At 44.5% G+C, this 23,995-nt stretch overlaps 1 protein-coding gene across 1 annotated transcript in view; it reads right to left on the bottom strand.

The window, feature by feature from the left end:
- ROR2 (receptor tyrosine kinase like orphan receptor 2) overlaps positions 1-23,995 on the bottom strand; it is a 224,383-nt gene that overhangs the window by 52,012 nt on the left and 148,376 nt on the right. Inside the window, exon 2 of the mRNA XM_064361578.1 lies at positions 604-681. Within this exon, the coding sequence (XP_064217648.1) occupies positions 604-681 (78 nt within the window). The remainder of the gene's footprint in view (positions 1-603; positions 682-23,995) is intronic.

The raw sequence follows: 23,995 nt of genomic DNA, 5'->3' as shown, positions 1-23,995 counted from the left end.
TCAGCTGCCCAGTCTGTGGTGCTTGCTAAGGCAGCCCGAGCTGACAGACAGGCTATCTGTGACTATGAGGCAGCCCTATATGCATTAGCAAAGGCATCACGGCTTCCTCAAGCAACGGGTCTGCATCCAGGAGAAACTTGTTCTATCCACCCTACAAATCTATGGTGCATTCCAGTGAGGTGTGCCAAGTGAGCATGGCTCTGACCACAGACCCAGCGGAAGAGCTGAAGCACAGGGCGGAATTCCAGGTGGCCAAGAGGAGGAGGGCCGCCTGTCCACTGAGACGTACACACACCTCTGGAGTCACATGCAACCGGAATCCAGCACCTAAGGCTTCGCTCAGCCTCCTTCCCCATCTGCCAGGCCACCATCTGTCCGCTCATGTCTCCCTGCATGTCACCTTCCACCTGTGGCCCCAACTGGCCCTCAATGCCCTCCAAGTCAAGACACACAGGAATCAAGGCGGCATTCAATCATGTGCACCACCAGGGGGCAGCAAGGGGCCAGAGGACCCCCAGTGCCTTCAGGCAGAGGCAGTGCAAAGTGAGCCTCTGCACAGGGCATTCTGAGAACACCCGAAAGCACCTGCATGTCCCAGTTTACCTTTCAGAGTTGGAATCGGTCCGTCCTGCCCATCAAGGGGTCCCAAAGGGTCGTTTGGATCCGGAACCTCCACTTCACCTGGAAAAAAGAAACCAGGACAGGTATTAAACAAGTTTTCCCTTCGGGAGCCTTTAATTTGCTTCTTAAGCAAAGACAGTGGCATTCCAGCCAAACTACCCAGTGTTTGTAGAAAACACAGAGGGATAAGACATCATGGTAACTTCTAGAGGGGTTTTATAGTGATATAAAGATTAGATGTTATAGTAAAAGTGATTTTGAAGTTTATCCCAAGAATAGCAAATGCTGGGGCTTTGCAGAACAGGTATGGAAATAAGTCAATGGAGCCTGGGCTTCATTCAGAGACAGACGGAGAGTAGGAGGGAGAGGGAGAGAAAGAAAGCAAAGCACCGGCTGGCAAAACCAAACACTTCTGTAGCCAGATGCCGCAGGCTGCCCTCCAGATGGAGGCCCTGGTAATTGGGTAATAAATTCAGAGATGGAGAATTTCTTAAGCAACTCATTCCCCCGCCCATCCCCAGACCCACTGGCAGCAGCCAAGTACCCACCACACAATGCAAAGGACATAAATGGGCACTGTGGCTTTTCACTTCCATTCTTCCTATCATTTCTAGTCCAAATTTACCTGCCCTCAAAAGCCAAGCCCTGAGCCACCTTTCATAAAATGTCCCTGACCAGCCATTTAGAAGAAAAATTTCTATTCTGTAAGTCTCCTTGAAACCGTACACCTCTCCCAGAGCCATCCTACCATTCTTCCCTGGGTTAACAGCTGCGTATATTTGACTCTTCCTCAACAGGAGGTAAACCGCGCATGGGGACAGCCGGTGCTGTACCCCTGGGAGAGGACGAGCAATCCCATCATGGAAACCTAGACAGAAGCACCTCCTGCTACAGAACAGAGGCTGGCGTCAACTATGCAGGGCAGTCCGTGGACTTCTGCTAAAGAATTAAAGACTTCAGTTTGGATTTGAAATTTTAAATCAGCACATTACACACACCATCACTCAGCACTGTTTAAATGTAGAGAGACCACATGAAATCAAACATACTTGCACTATATACACACTCCAAAAAGAGACATAAAAATTATTAACTGCTTAGAAATTGACAAATGGTGTGAAACACTCAAATAAATACATACCCCAAAGCAAAATAAGCTTCCCTAGTCCAATTTCACTGTGAAAAAAGAGTCCTAGCTCTTCCCAAGTCGGCTTCTAATTCAGAAGTGGAGGCATTTTCACACATGGAAATTTCACTTCCTCTGCCAGTCAAATGTGGTTAATAAACTCAGCATGTCCAATCACTGAGATCCTTAGAACTGACACTTTGTTTCAACAAAACTAGCTTGTTATTGCTAATCTCAGAAACGAAGACACCATTTATAGTTTGAAATTGTGAAGCGTCATCTTCCTATACCACCTAGTTTGGGCTCGCTTAAGATACTGCAGCCTTCCTAAGTTGATAAGCAAAATGTGATAGGAAGTATGTGAACTTGTAGGATGGGTGCAAGTGAAAACAGGGCTCAGTGTTTTCAGCAGAACCCAATAGGGTTTCTTCTAATCCTTCAGAGCTAAGAATGCCACCTTTCCTCCAAAAGAAACAAAATGTGAGAATAACAAAACTGCCACACACATACATCATCATCATCATCACCATCAAAATGTTACTATTAGTTACCTGGAATTATAGGTAATTTGAATTTCTTCTTTTATTTCAATTTAAATGGCTCTACTGTGAACAAGTATCAATTTTTAATGGTGTGTGAGATATAATTCACACACCATAAAATTTGCCATTTTAAAGCGTGCAATTCAGTGGTTTTCAGTACATTCTCAAGGTTGTGCAACTATTACCACTATGAAATTCCAGAACATTTCATCATCCCCCGCAAAAAAACTCATTCCCATTAGCAGTCATCTCCCCACCAACGCATCTCGTCTCCTTCAGCCCCTGGTAACCACGAATCTGCTGTCTCACAACTGCCAGCTCTATGCCTTAGCCCCTTTGCCATCTGGCCATTTTCGAATCTGCTGTCTCTATGGATTTGCCTATTCTGGACATTTTCTGTAAATGAAATCATATAATATACAGTATTTTAAGCAAGCATCAATTTTATAATTATATTTTTTAAAACACATGCCCTGTAGTAGCAAAAAGAAAGCATGCTGTACCTCGGGATTAATAAACAAGGACATTAGTATGGCTGACTCAGCATCAGTCAGACCACTGCCCAGACTGGGTGGGACGGGGTGGGGGGGAGGCTTGGCACCACAAAGAGAAGGAGATGTGGAGAACGTACGTGAGGCCGCAGAGATGACTGAAGGATGAAAGGGAAGAACTACCTCAAAATCTCAGAGCTACTAAGATTGCTGCTACCAAGGTGGAGCAATTTAGAAATGGACAGGCTCGCCTGGTGGGGACACCTGCACATGTCCCCACTCCTGCTGCACACGAGCTGGGAGGAATGGCTGGCTACTTGGAGGATCAGGGAACGATTTCAACTTGGCCAGTTTAGGGGCCACCACAAGGGATGTTGCACTGGCACATGTCCTGAGCCTGTGCTTCTGCACATAACGGGCTACTATCGTTCCTGACCAAGTGACTTGGTGTCAACCTCACAACACCACAACCTGCCTCAGTGGTGACTGCCAACCCGATGTGGCTGGTGGCTGATCACAGTCGTGCGCCCTGCAACATCTCCAAGGTGCCTGTCATGAGTCGTTCTTTACATAAAGGACCGTTTGGTTTTCACCCTGTGCAGACACCCTTGCACCCCAGCTAGAGGATGAGCTCACCCGAGCAAGGTCCCTGTCCTCGTTAGTTAGCTGGATTTAGCTGGCGGAGCAACAGAGAGGCCACGCAGCTTTCTGAGCTATCAGAGAAGAGATTCTGAGAGGAGGTTCATCTGTCTTGACTCCTCAGGGCTTCAATATATTTTGCTCCTGAAAATGAGGACACTACTCTAGCCAAATTGCACGTCCTTCATTTTGGTAAAATGCTAGTAAGCGTGCCCTATGTGAGCATCAAGAATGTCATCTGTATAACAGGAACAGTGCCCTGACTTTTCTCCACTGGGCCCGGGTAATTTTCACTGTAAAAATATCACAGAGTGGAGAGGTGAAGCCAGAGGGAAACTTAACCCTTGGGTAGGTTAGTAGGGGAGTGGTGATTTATAAGCTCCTAGTAGGGCCGGGTGCAGTGGCTCACACCTGTAATCCCAGCACTATGGGAGGCTGAGGCGGGCAGATCACGAGGTCAGGTGTTGAAGACCAACCTGACCAACATGTTGAAACCCGTCTCTACCAAAAATACAAAAATTAGCTGGGCGTGGTGTGCACGCCTGTAATCCCAGCTACTCAGGATGCTGAGGCAGGAGAATCGCTTGAACCCAGGAGGCAGAGGTTGCAGTGAGCAGAGATTGCACCACTGCACTCCAGCCTGGGCGACAGAGCAAGATGCCATCTCCAACAATAACAAAAAATGCTCCTTGTTAGTTTTTTGATACTTTTAAAGAGAGGAAAACATTTAATATAAAAGAAAAATTTAAGTGTGGCTGACATAATGAAATGACACATTAAATATCTAGTTTTATCTGTGTCAAAAATACACATGGCAGTCTAGAGGCAAAGACTAAATGTAACGTGGTATCCTGGTTGGGACCCTGGAACAGAAAAAGGATATTAGGTAAAAACTAAGGGAAAATGAATCGTGTGAACTTTGGTCAAGAATAATGCACCCGTATTATGGGGCCAATGTAAGATGTTAACAATAGGGGAAACTGGGTGTGGGGGGGATGGGGGTTCCATGTGCTGTCATCATGACTTTTCTATAAATCTGCTACTAAAGTAGAAAGTTTACTAAAGAAGAATTACACATTTCCATCACATAGTTCAATCCCTTAAAACCAAGGCTCACAGGTAGAGAACTGCATAAAACATTCTACCTCTAAACACTTTACATTCTTGTTTTTTGTTTTTTTGAGACAGTCTCACTCTCGTCGTCCAGGCTGGAGTGCAGTGGTGTGATCTCGGCTCACTGCAACCTCTGTCTCCCAGGTCCAAATGATTCTTATTCCTCCATCTCCCAAGCAGCTGGGACTGCAGGTGCCCACCACCACACCCAGCTAATTTTTGTATTTTTAGTAGAAGCGGGGTTTCACCAGGTTGGACAGGCTGGTCTCGAACTCCTGACCTCAAATGATCCAACTACCTCAGCCTTTCAAAGTGCTGGCATTACGAATGAGCCACCGCACCCGGCCAACACTTTACATTCTTAATGGTGCAATCACTGGTAAATGGCCTCAGAGCCAAGCATGTACCCTAACCATGTGAACAGAATCTGACACAGATTCACTGGATTTAATATGTTATTCAAGGATTCATACAACATGCTGGCAAATATTTAGACATTAAAACACTTTGGAGAATATTGGGTTTTTTAGCTGAATCCTACATGAATTGTCATTGGCATGGCGACATCGGCTCTTAAGCAGGAATTTGTAGCATTTTCTTGGACGTACTTTACAAATGTCTTGTATATTCCAGGCTGAACCAAATGGTGTCTGGAATGGCCAAAGAGAAAGGGTTTACTGTGGCTACTGATGATGCCTGTTTGTTGTTAGAGAGTCACATCATTTATGGCATCAATAAGATAAGATAAATTCGTATCTGTGAAGAAGCAAGCAGGTCCGTCCTGATTCCCAGGCTCTACTTCAGTATCACAATAATTCTCTCATTAACAGCAGACACATCATTAAGCAAGCATTTATTAATGAAGTTCAACCTATGCCCTTGGATTTGAGTCCATGGTTTTGATACGCGTTTCTTTTTAACATGCTTTGTTATTTAGACTTTTCATCCATTCATCTCTTCACCTGTTGATCTGAATCGGTACGCTTACTGTGATGTAATTAAATGCAGTCTTCGGAATTTTCAGACAACTTCAAAGCAGTCTCCCTTTAATTAGTAAGGGCATTTTATTCACCAGAGCTTGGCATTCTTGAATTTGGTTGTCCTCATGCGAAGGTATAATTTGCAGGATGTGTGAAAGAACAGAAGTCATGGCAGGGAAAAAGCACAGCCTGAGAAGTGCCTGTGCTGCAAACCAGAAACCCCCTAAATGGCAAGTATAGATTTCACAACGAGCTATGCTGCCAGAAAATTCCATGCGTCCATTTGCCCACATGCAAGCACAAAGGTCAGTCACATGTTCCACAACAACTCCTTAGCTCGGCAACAGGTCAAATCGAAAGCACACAGGATGCTAGAAATGCAGCAGTGAAGGAAGAAAAGTTAAAAATTGGAAAGGGGTAGAGTATAAAGTCCTAAAAGGGTGAGTCCATTATTAGTCTGGGATCTGGGTCAGGAGGAATACGTCAATAGCAAAGAGCCTTGAGAATGTTTTGGGGAATGCTCTTCCTAAGACATTGCGCCCTGTGTTTTAATTGCAGCTAAAAAACCAAACAGCACTCAAGGTGGGCTGCCAATACCTAATTGGTAGTAGTCTTAACAGTCTGTAATTTTTTATTTTCATTATTTCTAACTTTGAGTTGAGTAAATACTAGCCTCTGGTCTTATATTCCTTAAAGGGCTGGCTTAACTCTACTTTGAAAATATGGAGTAAAACTCAACAACTTGAAAATGGACTAACCGTTTCACCAATTTAAACTTTGCTTTGATTCCACTTCTACAGCAAATGTATTAAACCCCCAAGTGAGTCAATGTACCAGCCCCATTCCCTTCAATATTGCCTTCAGTAAGCTCTTTCTACTTTCTGTCTCTGACAGCCCCCAGAGCCCCCAACAAAAGCCCACTGTCAGGGGCCAAAGCAATATTTAGCTGAAGGGGGAGAGAGGCCACTCAGGCAGCTGAATTGAGGCCTTTCACAGACCTTCTCTCTTCCCAGCATCCAGAGCCCTGGCAGTGGTGAGCCGAACACCACACCTCCACCCCCACCAGATACAGTGCGAAGGTGAGATCCCCTCGCTGTGACAGGGAGCTGAGGCCTGCCTTCTCTAAAGCGGCTGCTTGTTTCTGCACCAAAACCAGCAGAAAAAGAGCAAAGAGAATGCTAAGTAAAGGCTCCAGGTTTATCATATCTTTTTATCTAGTTTCAAGGAAGTATCTCTTGAATATTAGTTATTCCCATTGCATACAAAGGTCACTTTTTCATCTCTTGAATCTCTGGAAAGTTTTTAATTAAAGGGAGGGATGTAAAAAAAAAAAAAAAAACCCTAATTAGGAAAGAATCAGCACTACCCTTTGGCAGCGAAAGCAGATGTCTTCCATTTGCTTAAGGCTTTTCAGGAGTGTCCAACCTTTTGGCTCCTTTGGGCCACATTGGAAGAAGAAGAATTGTCTTGGGCCACACATAAAATACACTAACAATAACGATAGCTGACGGCTTTAAAAAAAATCTCATAATGTTTTAAGAAAGTGTACGAATTTGTGTTGCATACAAAGCCATCCTGGGCTGAATGTGCTGCGGGTTGGACAAGCTTGCTTTAAGTTAAGGCCAGGTCTGGAGCAGGCTCCACCTCCATCAACCAGGAATCCAGGTCCCAGCCTATGTAGCCAGCGACTACTGTCATCCCCAGAGGGGTTTCAAAAGCAGAAGATTCTCCGGCAGCCAGAATTTGCTTCGGAGTTTTGGAAGCAAACGGGTGAATGTTTGATATGATCACAGGAAGTGGCAGTGATTCTTTTTAAGGTTGCTTCTGTGTTAGTTTCCCAGGACAGTCACAACAAAGCCCCACAGATGGAGCGGCCTGAACAGTGGAAACACCTTGTCTCACAGTTCACAAGGCTGGAAGGCCAGGATCAAGGTGTCAGCAGGGTGGGTTCCTACTCAGAGCGGGAGAGACGATCTGCTGCGGGCCTCTCCTTGCTTGCAGACAGTGGCTTCTTCTCCCATCTCTTCGTTGTCCCTCCATGCACATGTGTCTTTCTGTCCAAATCTCTCTTCTTATAGGACACCAGTCCCATGGGATGAGGGCCCCTGATGACCTCCTTTTACCTTGATTACCTGTGTAAAAACCCCATCTCCAAATAAGAGCACATTCTGCGACACAGAGGATAAGGACTCCTGTGTTTCTATTTTCAAGGGACACAATTCAACCCATAAGGGGAAGCGTTATTTATCTTCAAAACTTAGTGCTGATTTGAGAATGACTCATACAACGGTAAGGCTCAGCCTGACAGTGAGTACCTCCCTGAGAAGGGATGGACAGGCTCTTAGGGCTGAGTACAGGCGTGCTGGGACTGCCCACATGCCAGAGGAACTGCCAACTTGCTACTTGCTAGTGACTCTAGTGCTCCAAACGCCTCCCTTCTGAGGCCAACTCTCGTTTATATGGAATCCGCCTCCAATCCTCACAGCCATCGGCTGAGACCGGCGGTCCTCCCACTTCACCCCTCCAGGGTTTCAGCCGCAGCTATGCCCCTTCCCCAGGCCTAGTCTTGTGCCCAAATGAGTTTTCAGCTCTTTCCTCTTTGGCTGACATTTCTCATAATATTTACACCAACGCCATTCCACAGCTGTGCAAGCGGCATGTCAGGCCTGGAGGGCACACCAGGTTTAGAGGTGGCACCGGCCTTCTGCAGTCCGACCACCGTGGGTAACGATCCTGTTTGGCATTCACACACCCCCGCGCCATGCACATCATGCTCACGACCTCCCCACTGCGCTGCCCGAGTCTGGATCTTTTCCTGCCTCCACCTGCTTGCGAGTTCTCCTCCTCTCCAGTCCTCTGAATGCAAAAGCTTTCCCTCTCTTTCTATCCTGACTCCTTGAGGGCTTGCTTTAAGTAACGTGAGAACACCCACAACCCCCAAACCACGTGTCCAGGCCAGACCGCTCCCCTGAAGGCCAACTCTGAAATCCTGCTCACACCTCCACTTGCGTGTCCAGGAGACGCCATGCTGGACCTGCCCACACCTGCGCCCTGTGGGGCCGCGCAGCTCCATCACTGCTGACTCCACCCTGCGCCTGGCTAAGGCCACAAAGCTGGAGTTCGTCTTCACTCCTTTCCTCTCAAATCCTATGCCCAATGCATCACGAAATGCTGTTTGCTCTATCTGCAGAATGTATCAGGACCTGCCCTGCTAACATGCTGTGGACCACTGCAGCAGCCTAGGCCTGCCCCTGACCCTCACCTGCTCACCATGCAGCAGCCACAGGAAGCCCCTCAAAGGGGCTTCAAGCACTGTCACCTACAAAACATGGGTGAAGCTCAGACGCATAAGGTGGGGTGGGGGAGGCCAGACACAAAGAGGTGTGCTGTACAATTCCACTCACACTAAGTTCAAAGACAGGCAGATGTCGTCCGTGGGGATGGTGGTCAGAACATGGGTGGCTTCAGGGCCATGCCTGGGTGAGAGCAGGTTGCTGGGAGTTGCTGGCGTGGCTGCTGTTAGGTGGGTATATACACCATGTTAACATTCATCCAACCACACACTGGCAATTCGTGTACTTTTGTAGATGTAAATTACATTTACAAAGTTTACCAAATTTTTAAAAATCTCTCTCATATAACATTACATCTTCGAGCAAGGCCCTCCCTGGCCCTTCTCAAAATGTCAAAGACTTCCTTCCACATGTACACACTCAGTCCTAACTTAACCACTCCCAACTTGCTTAACTTTTACTCTTAATGCCTTCCATGAGACTATTGACTCTTTATTTTTTTTGTCTCCCCTTTGCGGGGGCAGGAGATTCTACCTGTGTGCTCAACGCCACTCCTCAGCACCTGAAGAGCAGCATGCAAGTTGCTCATTAGGTGGACAAAGGAAGGAAGGAAGGGAGGGAGGGAGGGAGGGAGGGAGGGAGAGAGGGAGGCAGACTCCTGTACTCAGTACTTTCCAGCATCTTCCCATTTGCTCAGAGTGGAAGCTAGCTCCCTTCACTAGCCCTACACACATGGGCATACGTGCACACACACACACACACACACACACACACACACACCCCGTTTGCTCCTGGGCTGGCCTCTACTCCTCCTCTCTCCCTCCCTCAGCTCCAATTCCAGCTCCTCTGCCTGGAAAATGCTTCTCTGTATGTGCATGTGGCTCGCCACCTCCCTTGTTTCAGGGTCCCTGTGTGTATAGTTTGCCCCTCACTTTGTTTCAGGCCCCTGTTTCAGTGTTAGCTCCTACACAAGGCCTCCCCTGGACAACCTGAAGACTACTTAGCCCTACTCTCAAACTGCTGTCTTCCTTGCTGTATTTCTTTCCGGATCACTGTGTGTGTGCGCACATGCATCTGGTTCACTGTCTGTCTTTGCATCAGAATGCAAACTCCACACTGGCAGAGTTCAGGTGATGGTCACCTGTCCCGCCCCGGAACAGAGCCCATGATGCACTAGGCACTCAAAAAATATCTGATGAGTAAACAAATACTTGGGTGACCAGGCACCATCATGTTCATTTTGTACAAGGAGTCTCTGAGCTTTGGCTCAGTCTGAAGGCTGGGGCCAGGACTCCTATCTGCTCCAGATGTGGGACGGTGCCTGCTACACCAGAGGCAGATGAAAATGTCACAGTTCAGAACCCCTGGGACACAGCTCTGTGGCCCTTGAGATCTGCTGCAGAGCACAGGTCCTCTTCCTCCACAGCGCTAGAGAGCACTGACCCGCTCCACTGCCTTCAAACCTGAAATGCCCCGAAATTCTCCAGGAACTCTGGCAGGCCCAAGGTTCCACAATCTCTCTGACAGCAGCCCCTTTTAAATGTGCATATATATCTTTACAGCTCCAAAGAAACTCCCATAACTCTACCATATGCTACTCAACCATAGAAAGAGCCAACGGATACAACAAGATACAGACAACAGAAGCATCTCTAATACATTTCACTAAGTGAAAGAAGCCAGACTCAAAAGGCAATATGGCTGGCACCAGAGGCTCATGCCTATAACCCCAGCACTTAGGGAGGATCACTTGAGCTCAGGAATTCAAGACTAGCCTAGGTAACATGGGGAGACCCTGTTTCTACCAAAAAAAAAAAAGTCAGGTGTGGTGTGCACTTGTGATCCCTGACGCTCCAGAGGCTGAGATGAAGGGACTGCTTGAGCACAGGAGGTTGAGGCTGCAGTGAGCCACGATCATGCCACTGCACTCCAGCCTGGGCAATAGAGCAAGACTCTGTCTCAAGATAAATAAATACACAAACAAACAAACAGGCAGTATACCAGAGAATCCACTTCTAGGGTGGTAATGTGATATCCAGGAGGAACTTGCTCTCTGCTGACACCAGTGAAAATATGAAGTGGAAACTGTCTATGCAAGGGAACCTGCTGAACCTTGATAAGAAGGTGGGTCTGTGACCGGTTAACCTGGGCTACTCCCACTGCCCCTCCCTCCCCAGCTCAGTGGCAAAGTAGTCAAGACCACCAAACTCTCAGACCACGAACAGACTCTCCACTCTCGGAGCTCTGTGAAAAGCCCTGGCCCCATAACAGCCAACATTTTGTCCGGACTTGTAGCTATCTGGGAAATCTCTAGATTTGCCTCAGAGCTCAGCTGGCGGTGGAGGGGTAGCGAGGTGGCAGATGGCAGACACCCCTGGGGCATTATGAAAACAACAACAAACTGCTGGCAACCTCAGCTGCCTAGAGCTGACTACAACTGCAGTCGACATGAGCCTGACACTGAATTTAAAAGGAAATCCTGAAGAATTGGAGGACCTAGGGAACTTCAAAAGCTCTGACACATTCCCAAGGAAGAGAAGAGGCTGTACGCATGCCCAGAAGAGAGCTGGGAAAAGAGAGGACACCACAGTCACTCTTATCTGTGTGACCATGTGACCCTGTGACCCTGTGCAATCAGGAAATGAAAGCTAAAGCCGTCTTACAAACTCCCTGAAGCTGGACAGCATGCCGTCTCATACAGATCCCTTCGATGAAAGGTGTCAGAAGCACAGGCAAGGCATGTATGGAAAGGAAATCTGATTATTTACTGTCTAACCATACAATTATACTGGCTGCAATGTGACCCCACAGAATTCAGAATTTAAAAATAAAAAGAGGCTGGGCACAGTGGCTCACACCTGTAATCCAAGCACTTTGGGAGGCTGAGGCGGGCAGATCACTGGAGATCAGGAGTTCAAGACCAGCCTGGCCAACATGGTGAAACCCTGTCTCTATGAAAAATACAAAAATTAGCCCGTGTGGTGGTGGGCACCTGTAATCCCAGCTACTCAGGAGGCTGAGGCAGGAGAATCACCTGAACCCAGGAGGCTGCAATGAGCCAAGATCAGGCCACTGTACTCCAGCCTGGGCGACAAAACAAGACTTTCTCAAAAATATACAAATATAAAACTTTAAAAATTAGCAGATAACTCAGTGGTCACACATTACAGGAAATACAGAAATCAGAGAACTAGTAAAGGAAAGCTGCTAAACTAACAGTAAGAAGGAAAACACCACCAACCAACCAATGAAAAAGAAAAAACAGCAGCAACAATAAACTTTGAAGGGTATGGGGATTTGCTATCTGAATTGTCCAGTTTTTAACAGCGAATTACAAGATATGCCAGGAAACAAGAAAGTATGCCACTTGTACAAAATGGGGGGAAAACGTGGCCAACTGAAAATGTCCCTAAGGGGCCAAGATTTTGGACTTAACACTTTATCAGCACCACATGCTAACCAACTGAGATAACCAGCCACACAATGAAGACTTTAAATAAGATGCTATAAATATGTTCAAAAAAACTAAAGAAAAGAATCTCTGAAGAATTTTAAATTACAATTATTTTATCTTCCTAAATAGAGAATAGCAATAAGGTAATTAAAAGCATCAAATAGAAATTCTGGAGTTTAAAGTGCAACAAGTGAAATCCACCAGACAGACTCAACAACAGACTTGAGCTGGCAGAAGAAAGAATCAGTGAACTGGAAGGCAGGTCAATAGAGATTATCCAGTCTGCAAAGAAAAAGGACTGAAGAAAAATGAACAGAGCCAAAGAGACCTGTGGGGCACTGTCAAGAATATCAACACATACATACTAGGAGTCCAAAAAATACTTGAAGAAAACATAACTGAAAACTTACCAAATTTGATAAAAAATATTAATTTACACATTTGAGAAACTCAAAGAATTCCAAGTTGGATAAACTCTAAGATATCCACAACCAGGCACATCACAGATTGTTGAAAGACAGAATCTTAAAAGCAGCAAGAGAAGTGGTTTATCTCATAAAAGGGATCTTCAATAATGTTAAGAGCTGGCTTCTCATCAGAACCCAGGGAGACAACACAACTATTGAAATTTCAATAAAAAATTCAATATCCAGGCCGGGCGTGGTAGCTCACACCTGTAATCCTAACACTTTGGGAAGCCAAGGCAGGAGGATCACCCGAGGTTAGGAGTTCCAGATCCACCTGGCCAAAATGTTGAAACTCTATCTCTACTAAAATTACAAAAATTAACTGGGCATGGTGGTGGGCACATGTAATCCCAGCTACTCGGGAGGCTGAGGCAGGAGAATCGCTTGAATGTGGGAGGTGGAGGTTGCAGTGAACCAAGATCATGCCACTGCACTCCAGCCTACGTGACAGAGCAAGACTCCATCTCAAAAAAAAAAAAAAAGAATTCAATATCCAGCTAAGTTCTTCTTCAGAAATGAAGGACAATCTAAAAAGGTTGATCATAGAAGTGGAGAGTAGAATAGTGGCTACTAGAGGTTGGGTAGGAGAAGGAGAAGGGAGGATTGGAAGATGTTGGTCAATGGGTAAAAAGTTACAGTTACAAAGAGTGAGTTCTGGGGAGCAACAATGTAATGTCTATTTTACAATAGCTAGAAGAGAAGTTTTTGAATGTTGTCACCACAATGAAATAATAAATGTTTAAAGTGATGGACATGGCAGTTACCCCAATTTGATTATTATAAAATGCATACATGCACTGAAACATCAGACTGTGACTCATAAAAATGCAAAATTATTGCATCAATTTTACATAAAAATTAAATTTAAAAAATGAGAAAATCTATCATTAACAGACTACCCTATAAGAAACAGTCAAGAGTCATTCAAGATGAAATAAAAGACCACTGGATAGGAATTTTATTCACACAAAGAAATAAATAAAAGAGTACCAGCAAAGGTAACTAAGTAGGTACTAGGAAAGACAGTATAAAAATATATTTTTGTGATTCTTTTATTCACTTATTTGTTTTAAAAGACTACTGCATTAAGCTCCAATTATAAGGCTGTGTTGATGGACTAATAGCACATAAGATATAATGTCTATGCCACTAATAGTTCAAAAGAGAGGGAAGGGAAGCAAGATATTTTAGAGAAAAATTTTTGTTTACTACCAAAATTTAGTATTAATCCAAACTAGATTTTAAAAAATTTAATTTCAGATACAGTCACTAAGAAAATAACCCCAGCAAATATATATAAACAAATGATAAGGGAATTTAAAAAGTGTACTAAGAACTATCTAATGCACACAAGGGCAGAAATAGAGAAATTTTTAAAAAGACATAATCATGGCATACAGAAAACAAGTAACAAAATGGTGGAAGTGAAGCATATCACATTGGTAAGCAAATTAAATGTAAGTGGGTAAAAAGGCAAATCAAAACACCAAGATTGGCAGAATGGATTTAAAAAAAAATTACCCGAATATATGCTGCCTACAAGCAACACATTTCCAATTCAAAAACACTAATAGGTTAGAAAGATGTATCATAAAGGACAGGCGCAGTGGCTCATGCCTATAATCTCAGTACTTTGGGAGGCTGAAGCTGGTGGATCACAAGGTCAAGAGTTCGAGACCCGCCTGACCAACATGGTGAAACCCTGTCTCCACTTAAAAATTAAAAAATACAAAATTAGCTGGGCACAGTGGCACACGCCTGTAATCCTAGCTACTCAGGAGGCCGAGGCAGGAGAATATCTTGGACCCGGGAGGCGAAGATTGCAGTGAGGTGAGATTGTGCCACTGCACTCCAGCCTGGGTGACAGAGCAACACTCCATCTTATTTAAAAAAAAAAAAAAAAAAGATGTATTGTAAAACCACCACCATGAGAAATTTGGAGTGGCTACACTAGTATCAGACAAAATAAACTACAGTCATGTGCTCCACAGCTACAAACCATATATAAAACAGTGGTCCCATAAGATTACAATAGAGCTGGAAAATTCCCATTGCCTAGCTATATTGTAGTGTGATGCATTACTCACAGGTTTATAGTGATGCTGTCTAAGCAACCCCACTGCTCTGCCAGTCATATAAAAGTACAGCACATACAATTATATACAGTACATAATACTTGATAATGACAATAAAGGGCTATGTTGTTAGTTTATGTACTTAGTATACTATACTTTTTATCATCATTTTATAGCATACTCCTACTCTTTTTTTTTTTTTAGATGGAGTCTCGCTCTGTAGCCCAGGCTGGGGTGCAGTGGTGTGATCATGGCTCACTGCAACCTCTGCCTCCCTGGTCCCAGTTCAAGCAACTCTTCTACCTCAGCCTCCCAAGTAGCTAGGATTACAGGCACAAGCCACCACGCTCAGCTAATTTTTGTATTTTTTAGTAGAGACAGGGTTTCACCATGTTGGCCAGTCTGGTCTTAAATTCCTGACCTCGTGATCTGCCCCACCTTGGCCTCCCAAAGTGCTGAGATTACAGGTGTGAGCCACCGTGCCCAGTGGTACTCCTACTTTTAACTGTTAAACAGCCCCAGGTAGGTCCCTCAGGAGGTATCCAGAAGAAGCATTGTTATCACAGATGACAGCTCCATGCCTGCTACTGTCCCTGAAACTTTGCAGTGGGACAAGAGGTGGAGGTGGAGGACAGTATGGATGGTCTGGACCTTGTGTGGGCCTAGGCTAATGGGTGCGTTTGTGCCATTGTTTTAGGTTTTAAAAAATTAAAAATAAGAAAGCTTCTAAAATAAAGAGATAAAGAAAAAAACCTTTGCACAGCTGTGCATGTGTTAGTGTTTTAAGTGATATTACAACAGAAACAGAAAGTTTAAAAAATTAAAAAGTGTATACAATAAAAAGGTTACCTTAAGCTAAGGTTAATTTATTACTGAAGAAAGAAGTATTTTTTATACACAGTGTAGCCTAAGTGTCCAGTGTTTATGTAATCGACAGCAGTGTGCAGTCACGCCCCAGGCCTTCACATTCACTCCCCACTCACTCACTGACTCACCCAGAGCAACTTCCAGTCCTGCAATCTCCATTTGTGGTAAGTGCCCTATACAGGTGGTGCGTTTTAATCTTTCATATTTTTTACAGTACTTTTCCTATGTTTATATATGGAAGATACACAAATATTTACCACTGTGTTATAACTGCCTATAATATTCAGTCCAGTAACATGCTGTACAGGTTAATAGCCTAGGAGCAACAAGCTCTACCACATAGCTTAGGGGTAGAGTAGGCTAAACCTTCCAGGTCTGTGTAAATACACTCTATGATGCTCACACAATGACAGAATAGCCTGGTGACATATTTTTCAGAACGTTTCCTATCGTTAAGAGACACATGACTGTATTAGGTCAAAACTCATTACTAGAAACAAAGAAGGACATTTTGTACTGCTAAGAGGGTCAACCCATCAATCTATTATAAATGCATATGAACTTAACAGAGTCCCACAATCTGTGAAGCAAAAACTTACAGAAATAAAAGGAGACCTAGATAATTCAACAACAATAACTGGAGATGTCAGCACTCCACTTTCAGTAACAGAAGAATTAGGCAATACATCAGTAAGAAAATAGAAGACTTGAACAACATTGTAAACCAACTAGATGTAACACGAACAGAACATTCCACGCTGAGGGCAGAATATATGTTCTTCCTAAGTGCACATAAAACCATAAAACATTCTTTAAGATACTAGGCCTTAACATAACCTTTAATACATTTTAAAAGATTAAAAATCATGAAGTATGTTTAACCATTTGGAATAAAATTAGAAACCAGCAGAAGAAATTTTGGGAAATTCACAAATATATGAGAACTAAACAAAACATTATTAAATAATGAATGAAGCACAGAAAAAATTACACACACACAAATTAGAAAATGCTTTGGGATGAACAGAAAGAAACACAACATAAAATTTAAGGGGCACAGCTAAAACAGTGCTTAAAGAAAAAAACTGTAACTTTAAATTTTTTGTCTACGTTTTAGAAGATTTTAAATCAATAGCCTAACTTTACACCTTAAGGAATTAGAGAAGGAAGAACCAACTAAACCTAAAGCTAGCAGAGGGAAGGAAATAGCAAAGATTTGAAGGGAGATAAACAAAAGAGAAATCAGCAAAACAACAGAGAAAAATCAATGAGACCAAAAGTTGGTTCTTTGAAAACATATTGACAAACCTTTAGCTAGACTGACCAAGAAAATAAGAGACTCAAATTATTAATATTAGGAATGAAAGGCAGGGTTTACTACGACCTTCAGAAATAAAAAGGACTATAAGGGAATACTGAGAACAACTGTGTCCCAACAAATTAGATAACCTAGAGGAAGTGGACAAATTCCTACAGAAAGAAAACCACTAAACTGACTCAGGAAGACACAGAAAATATAAATAGATCGGTATTAAGAGGTTGAATTCAAAAAACACTAACAACGACAACAAAAACTCCCCAGAAAAGAACACAAAGGACTAAAAGGCTTCCCTGGTGAATTCTGCCAAACGTTTAGACATGAGTTAAGGTGAATCCTTTATAGTCTCTAGAAAGAGAAGAAGGGATACTTTCCAGCTCATTCTATGAGGTCAGTATCACCCTAATACCAAAACCAGACAAAACATCTAAGGAAACAAAACTATACACCAATATCTCTTATGAATATAGACATGAAAGTCCAAGAAAGTGCAAACAGATAGCACCTCTTTCTTATGGAAGTAATGTCTATTACATTACTCCATAAAGTCTAGCACATGGATTGACAGATCAATAGGATGGAATTTGAGAATACAGAAATGATCCAAATATGTATGGAAACAAAGATTATTAATGGGGGAATTTTTCAACTAAATGGAAAGATGAAGGATGAATCCATAAATCACTGGAACAGGGCAGTTATTTGAGAAAAAAAATGAAGCTGAAGTCTTATCTCCTTCTTCATTAAAAAGTAAATTCCAGGCCGGGCGCGGTGGCTCATGCCTGTAATCCCAGCACTTTGGGAGGCTGAGGCGGGTGGATCACAGGTCAAGAGATCGAGACCATCCTGGCCAACACGGTGAAACCCCATCTCTACTAAAAATACAAAAATTAGCTGGGCGTGGTGGCGTGTGCCTGTAGTCCCAGCTACTCAGGAGGCTGAGGCAGGAGAATTGCTCAAACCTGGGAGGCGGAGGTTGCAGTAAGCCGAGATTGCGCCACTGCACTCCAGCCTGGAGACAGAGCGAGATTCTGCCTCAAAAAAAAAGTAAATTCCAAATGATCACAGACTTACGCATACAATACAAAACTGTGAGTGAAGAGCTCTGTTCATTAATGAGAAAAAAGACCAACAATCCAATATTGAAAACCAAAAGCACTCTGGGAGGCCAAGACGGGCGGATCACGAGGTCAGGAGTTCCAGCCCAGCCTGGCCAACATAGTGAAACCCCATCTCTAATAAAAACACAAAAAATTAGCTGGGCATGGTTGCAGACGCCTGTAATCCCAGCTACTCAGGAGGTGGAGGCAGGAGAACTGCTTGAACCTGGGAGGTGGAGGTTACAGTGAGCCAAGATAGTGCCATTGCACTCCAGCCTACGAGACAGTGAGAGATTCTGTCTCAAAAAAGAAAAAAGAAGACACAAAGAGTTTACATAAAAATAAATTGCAATAGCTAATAAATATGAAAAGAGTCAAAACTACAGCATTAACTAAACAGAGGTAAACTGGAGTGGGAGACAGAGTTCATGCATGACAATGGAAAGGCTGGGAGGCAGATGCCTATATAGCCTGGCCCATGGTGTGAATGATGCCTCAAAATCTCTGCTGCACCACAGGGACACCTACCAAAACCAGCCATGTGCCTATGCACAGTTCCACAGCCAGGAATTTACTTCCAGGTTCTTTGGGGGTGCAACTATAAGGATCCAAGTTCCAGCTCAGGTTGTCATAGGAAAAGATGGAGACTATCCAAATACCAATCAAGCCCAAATTGGTTAACGAATTACAGTATAGACACGCAATTGTTAAACGTAATAGATAACAGTGGATATAATAAAAATACAGTAAGGACAGCAATATTCACAAGCTTTGAGTGCTGGGCACTGGCTAAACCACTTCTCCTTAGTTATCGTGCTTAATTCTCAAAACAACACTAAGTTTCTATTGTCACCACTATCACCAATTAACTGCCACTCTTCACTGGGCTTGTAGCTTGAAGTAAATCTGTGCATGAAACGCGAAACTCATCAGGCTCACCAGTAAGCAAAGCAAGGTGAGAACCATGGTGTGTCCCTTCCATGCCATTCCTAGGCATACATAGCTTGACCTGTTACAGTCACCAGACATCTCAGAAGAAACAAATCCATATAGAGGCTTTAAGGAGGGAAACCCAGTGAGCTGCTGTCTGAAGTATTTTAGCACATTTAGGCATTTTTCTTTCTTTTCTTTCTCTTATTTTTTTTTTTCTTGAGGCAGAGTCTCTCTCTGTTGCCCAGGCTAGAGGGCCGTGGTGCGATCTTGACTCACTGCAACCTCCACCTCCTGGGTTCAAGTGATTCTCCTTAGGCATTTCTTTTACAATTAAAAAAAAAACTAGTTTATTTTTTCTAATAAAATAGTAAAATAAAATAATTCACCTTGGAAATTCTGATTTTAATGAGATTCTCTAGTTTTCTAAAAAATTTAAAATATTGATGTATTATAGGCCAGGCACAGTGGCTCACACCTGTAATTGGGATTATTATCCCAGCACTTTGGGAGGTCAAGGCAGGCAGATGACTTGAGGTCAGGAGTTTGAGACTAGCCTGGCCAACATGGTGGAAGCCCTATCTCTAGGCAGGAGAACTGCTTAAACCCAGGAGGTGGAGGTTGCAATGAGCCGAGATCGTGCCACTGCACTCCAGCCTGGGAAACACAGCAGGACTCCACCTCAAATGAAAAAAAAAATTAATTCATTATATAACAAAATATCAACTGCATGAAACTATATGTAGCTGCATTTAGATTTCTCTGTCTCTAATCACCCCATGCATTTCTAACATGAGAGAGTCTTCATGTTCTATTTTTTAAATATCTTCCGTCCACCATCTTTACATATTCAGTACCATTAGATGATGTCCGATTTCTACAATACGAAAAAAGAGAATTTTAGAATGACAACATAAACGTGTATTTTATGGTAACTGTATTGTGGCACTGATGTTGAATATACTTAAGCAATTTAAACTACTGCTTGTGGTTATCATAAAAATACATGTAATTGCCAACTATGAATTTTTTCTATAAACTAATGGATTAGTCACTGCTAAGCTTTCTCCTTTTAAAAGAATTTATTGAATGAATTAAGTTACCAGTCATATCACCAGACACTGCTTACTTCCCACGCCCCTATAAAAAAGAACATTTTTCAATATATTGTTTTCTCTAATTGAGACTCATAAACTCATAAATCATGGTTGTTTCCAAGCTTTTCCTTGAGGCCTTTTTATTTTCACAGCCAGAAGCCCTAAACTAATCAATCATGGCATCATGTCATGGGTAATTACCACTGGGTGATGTGCCTCCCGTTTCTCCAGGCTGAAGAGACTCTCAGCTTGGTATTCTAAAGCACTTTTGCCTTAACAACCAAATGGCACACAGGAACCTCTGTTACGGCAAAAATATGCATGAATGTACACACAGGTGGGACACCCTAGGAAACACGTGCACATTCACACCCATGACCCCTGACTCGGGCTCCTAGTGATGCCACCCTTCCAGCTTTAGGTGACTTGGAGGAAGATGAGACCTCATGAAAAGAACAAGTGCTGGTGCCATGCCCAGGCAAAGACCCCCCAGACTGGAGGAGTCGGCGTCTGAAGAAAACCGGGGCAAAACTTCAAAGGTCAGGGGACCTGGGCATCCGTGCAGGGCTCACTTGAGACTGAACACATTCCCCAGGGAAGATCTATCTGTACGTTTCTAAAGAACACTTTTGGCTGGGCTCAGTCAATCATGCCTGTAATCCCAGCACTTTGGGAGGCTGAGGCTGGTGGATTGCTTGAGCCCAGGAGTTTGAGACCAGCCTGGCCAACATGGTGAAACCTAATCTCTACAAAAAATACAAAAATTAGCTGGGCATGGTGATGCACGCCAGTAATCCCAGCTACTCCAGAGGCTGAAGTGGGAGGATTGCTTGAGCCTGGGAGGTCAAGGCTGCAGTGAGCTGACATGGTAACACTGCACTGCAGCCTGGGCAACAGAGTGAGACCTTGTCTCAAGGAAAAAAAAAAAAAAAAAAAAACCCTTTCATGTGTTTTACCTTTTCTTTCCAAATTCTCATGGCACATCTTCACTCTACAATTTTTGTGTCTTTCCAGATCTAGCTTCTGGAGTAGTTATGATAGTGTCTATTTGAGATTCCAGTGTGACTAAGCTATGACTGGGTACCTGAATGGGAAGCTGACACCCTGGGGTCAGTAGACAGGTTGACATCCTGGATTTAGTAGGTGGGCCTAACACCCCGGGCTAGTGGATGGGGCTGATACTCTAGTACTAGTAGGTGGGGCTGACACCCTGGGACTAGTGAGTGGGGAATGACACCCTGGACACTGTGGGAGAGGCTGACACCCTGGGCTCTGTAGGTAGGGGTGACTCCTTGGACTAGTGGGAAGGGCTGACACCCTTGACTAGTGGGTTAGGACTGACTCATTGGGCTAGTGGGTGGGGTTAACACCCTGGACTCTGTGGGCAGGGCTGACACTCTGGGTTCTATGGGCAGGACTGACACCCTGGACTCTGTGGGTGGGGCTGATGCACTGGGCCCTGCTATCTTGTCCATGAATTTTTCAGCGTGAGATGCCCCCTCTCATCCTCCAGCTCTGTGCTCTACTTTCATCAAACCCTCCTTGCCAGGACACAGTGTGGAGGAAATCCTGTTCTTTCTGTTGTAACTCAGTTCTATTTCTGTGAGGTGAGTGACCCTTGGGATGGGAGAAGCAGCAGGGAGAGATATGCCACCCAGCAGAGACGCTCTGACCCTGTGCACCTGCAGGTGCCTTCACAGAGACAGAGCACCCTCTTGGAGACTTGTGATTAAGAATTTCCAAACAGAAACGCCAAGCTAAAGAGAGATCTATTCCCCATCCACTCTGTCTCACACATGCCCCTCGCTCCCTGTCACTCTGATTTGGCATTATTCCTTTTCTTGTTCAGAATCCACTTGTGTGGGGTGGAGCAATTTGTGACGGAGTGGTTTTCGTTTTCTGCTGCAGTCCTCTCCCCACCCTCCGGAGGGTTCTCAACTGCAGTGGTTCTCAATGACACTGTCCCAGGGGACATTGCCAAAGCCCAAGACATTTTTGATGGTCAGACTTAGTAAGTGGCCCTTGGTCTCTCATGAGTGGAATCCAGGGATGCTGCTCACTCCCCACAACACACAGGATAGCCCAGCATGGAGTATGACCGTCCCAAGTGTGGACAATGGCAAGACAGGAAGCCCGCATTCCCCTCCAACAATGGGCTCTCAGCATGGAGGCAGCCAGCCTTAGAGCTGAAATAAAATCCAGCTATAATGGATCCAGCCATCAACTCTGCTACACCCTCTCACCACATGCACTCAGAAAAGGAGCCCTCAAGAGGTTCTGGCCAGATGAGGGCCATGCAGAGCCTGCCTCTGCCACCTACTAGCCCTGAGGCAGGGCAGGAAACACAGCTTCTCTGCCTCCATCTCCTTAAATACCAAGTAGGGACGAGGAAAGCTCTCTCCAGTTTACTAAACTGTGTGTCTCACGTTCCTGACACACAAGTCTATAAATGCCTGCTGTTTTCCTCCATCTCTCCCCCTTTTTCTAATTTTTCCTCCTCTGACCACTCATTTGGGAAAAACCCCTGATGCCAGCAATGCACCTGGCCCACTGTACCCCTCTCAGCAGGGCCCATGATTCCCTTCTCAAGGGACCCCCACACAGTGGCAGCTGGCTCCAGCCCCAGGTATGCGTGGCCAGGGTCCACTACACCACGAGGCCACAGTTGAGGAGTGAAGGGAGACACATGGGGTGGCACGAGCCCCTCAGGCCTTACTTTCCTTTTGTGACTTTTGGACATTTGTTTATTCGTAACTCATCAGCCTCTTAGAGAATAATACCACTGAGGATGTCGCTGTCATCTGCAAAGCACTGTTGGCCAACTCCTCTTTTAGCCAACGATGGGAACACCATGGTCGCTGGCTAGAGACCTGAAATGCCCAGAAACATCAACTCCTTGAGGACACACATGGCCTGTCACCAGGGAGGGAGCGATTTCTTTGTGGCCTCTCCCTCTCTGTGGTCTCTGATTTGAGTTGCTGAACTCACTGTATTAAAAATGCTAACACAAAACCGAGGCCATCTAGGCAGATCAGCTTCCTGATCAGGCTGGAAAACGTGAAGGGGCGAGGGACCAGGGCACAGCACTGGGGCATCACGTCCATGCACCACTTTTGTCCTCCAAGTCATTCCCAGCTGGCTTAATGTGTAGTTACGAGGCCACAGTAAAGTTCACAGCCCCGCTTCCAAAGAGACTCATAATTTATGCAAACACACTGCTCCTCCACACAGACTCGCAGACAGCAAGGAGCCCTTCATGGGCTTCGGCCCTGTTTAAAATATTTACCAAGATGGATGCCAAGTCTGACACCGTGTAAAAGTGGATGGGGAGAAAAGGCCTGGAACACTCTTCTTGGAGGGGAAAGTTTTGCAGCAATGAGGCTATGAGACCAATGCAGCCAGGAAAGGCCCCCGGGAACTCTTCTACCTAGGAGTGCAGATGAAACCTACAGAGGGAGCAGAATCTCACTCCCTCCCACCCCCACTTAAATTTTTGCTCTCATCATCATTTTTATATGTAAAGAATTCAAAGCACTGAGGAGTTTACTTGGACACTTCTCCGTAATTAACCACTCTAACCCCAACCCTTCTGTCTTATCACGTTTCCATAGTTTACTCTTCTTTGTTCAACCTGGGACAGAGGCGTTCAGCTCCAAATGCTGCTTTGAGTCTTCATTCTTCACGTGAAAGCTCCCATGTACATGAAAAGCTTACTAAATAAAATTCGCATGCTTTTCTCCTAGTCCATCTATCCCAGGCCAGCAGCCCTAGGAGGGCAGAGGAGGAATTCTACCTCCCCTACACTAGTAATCACTCTGTTCCACAGGTTCACTCAATACAGACAGACCCCACAGGAGGATGTTAATGAGTCAAAGGATTTTC

The sequence above is a fragment of the Aotus nancymaae genome, unplaced genomic scaffold (genome assembly GCF_030222135.1).
Source record: "Aotus nancymaae isolate 86718 unplaced genomic scaffold, 86718_ANA_hifiasm-v0.15.2.pri h1tg000041l, whole genome shotgun sequence".
Classification (NCBI taxonomy): domain Eukaryota; kingdom Metazoa; phylum Chordata; class Mammalia; order Primates; family Aotidae; genus Aotus; species Aotus nancymaae.
The sequence above is the reverse complement of the archived record's forward strand: the minus strand, read 5'-3'. Positions and strand labels throughout refer to the sequence as shown.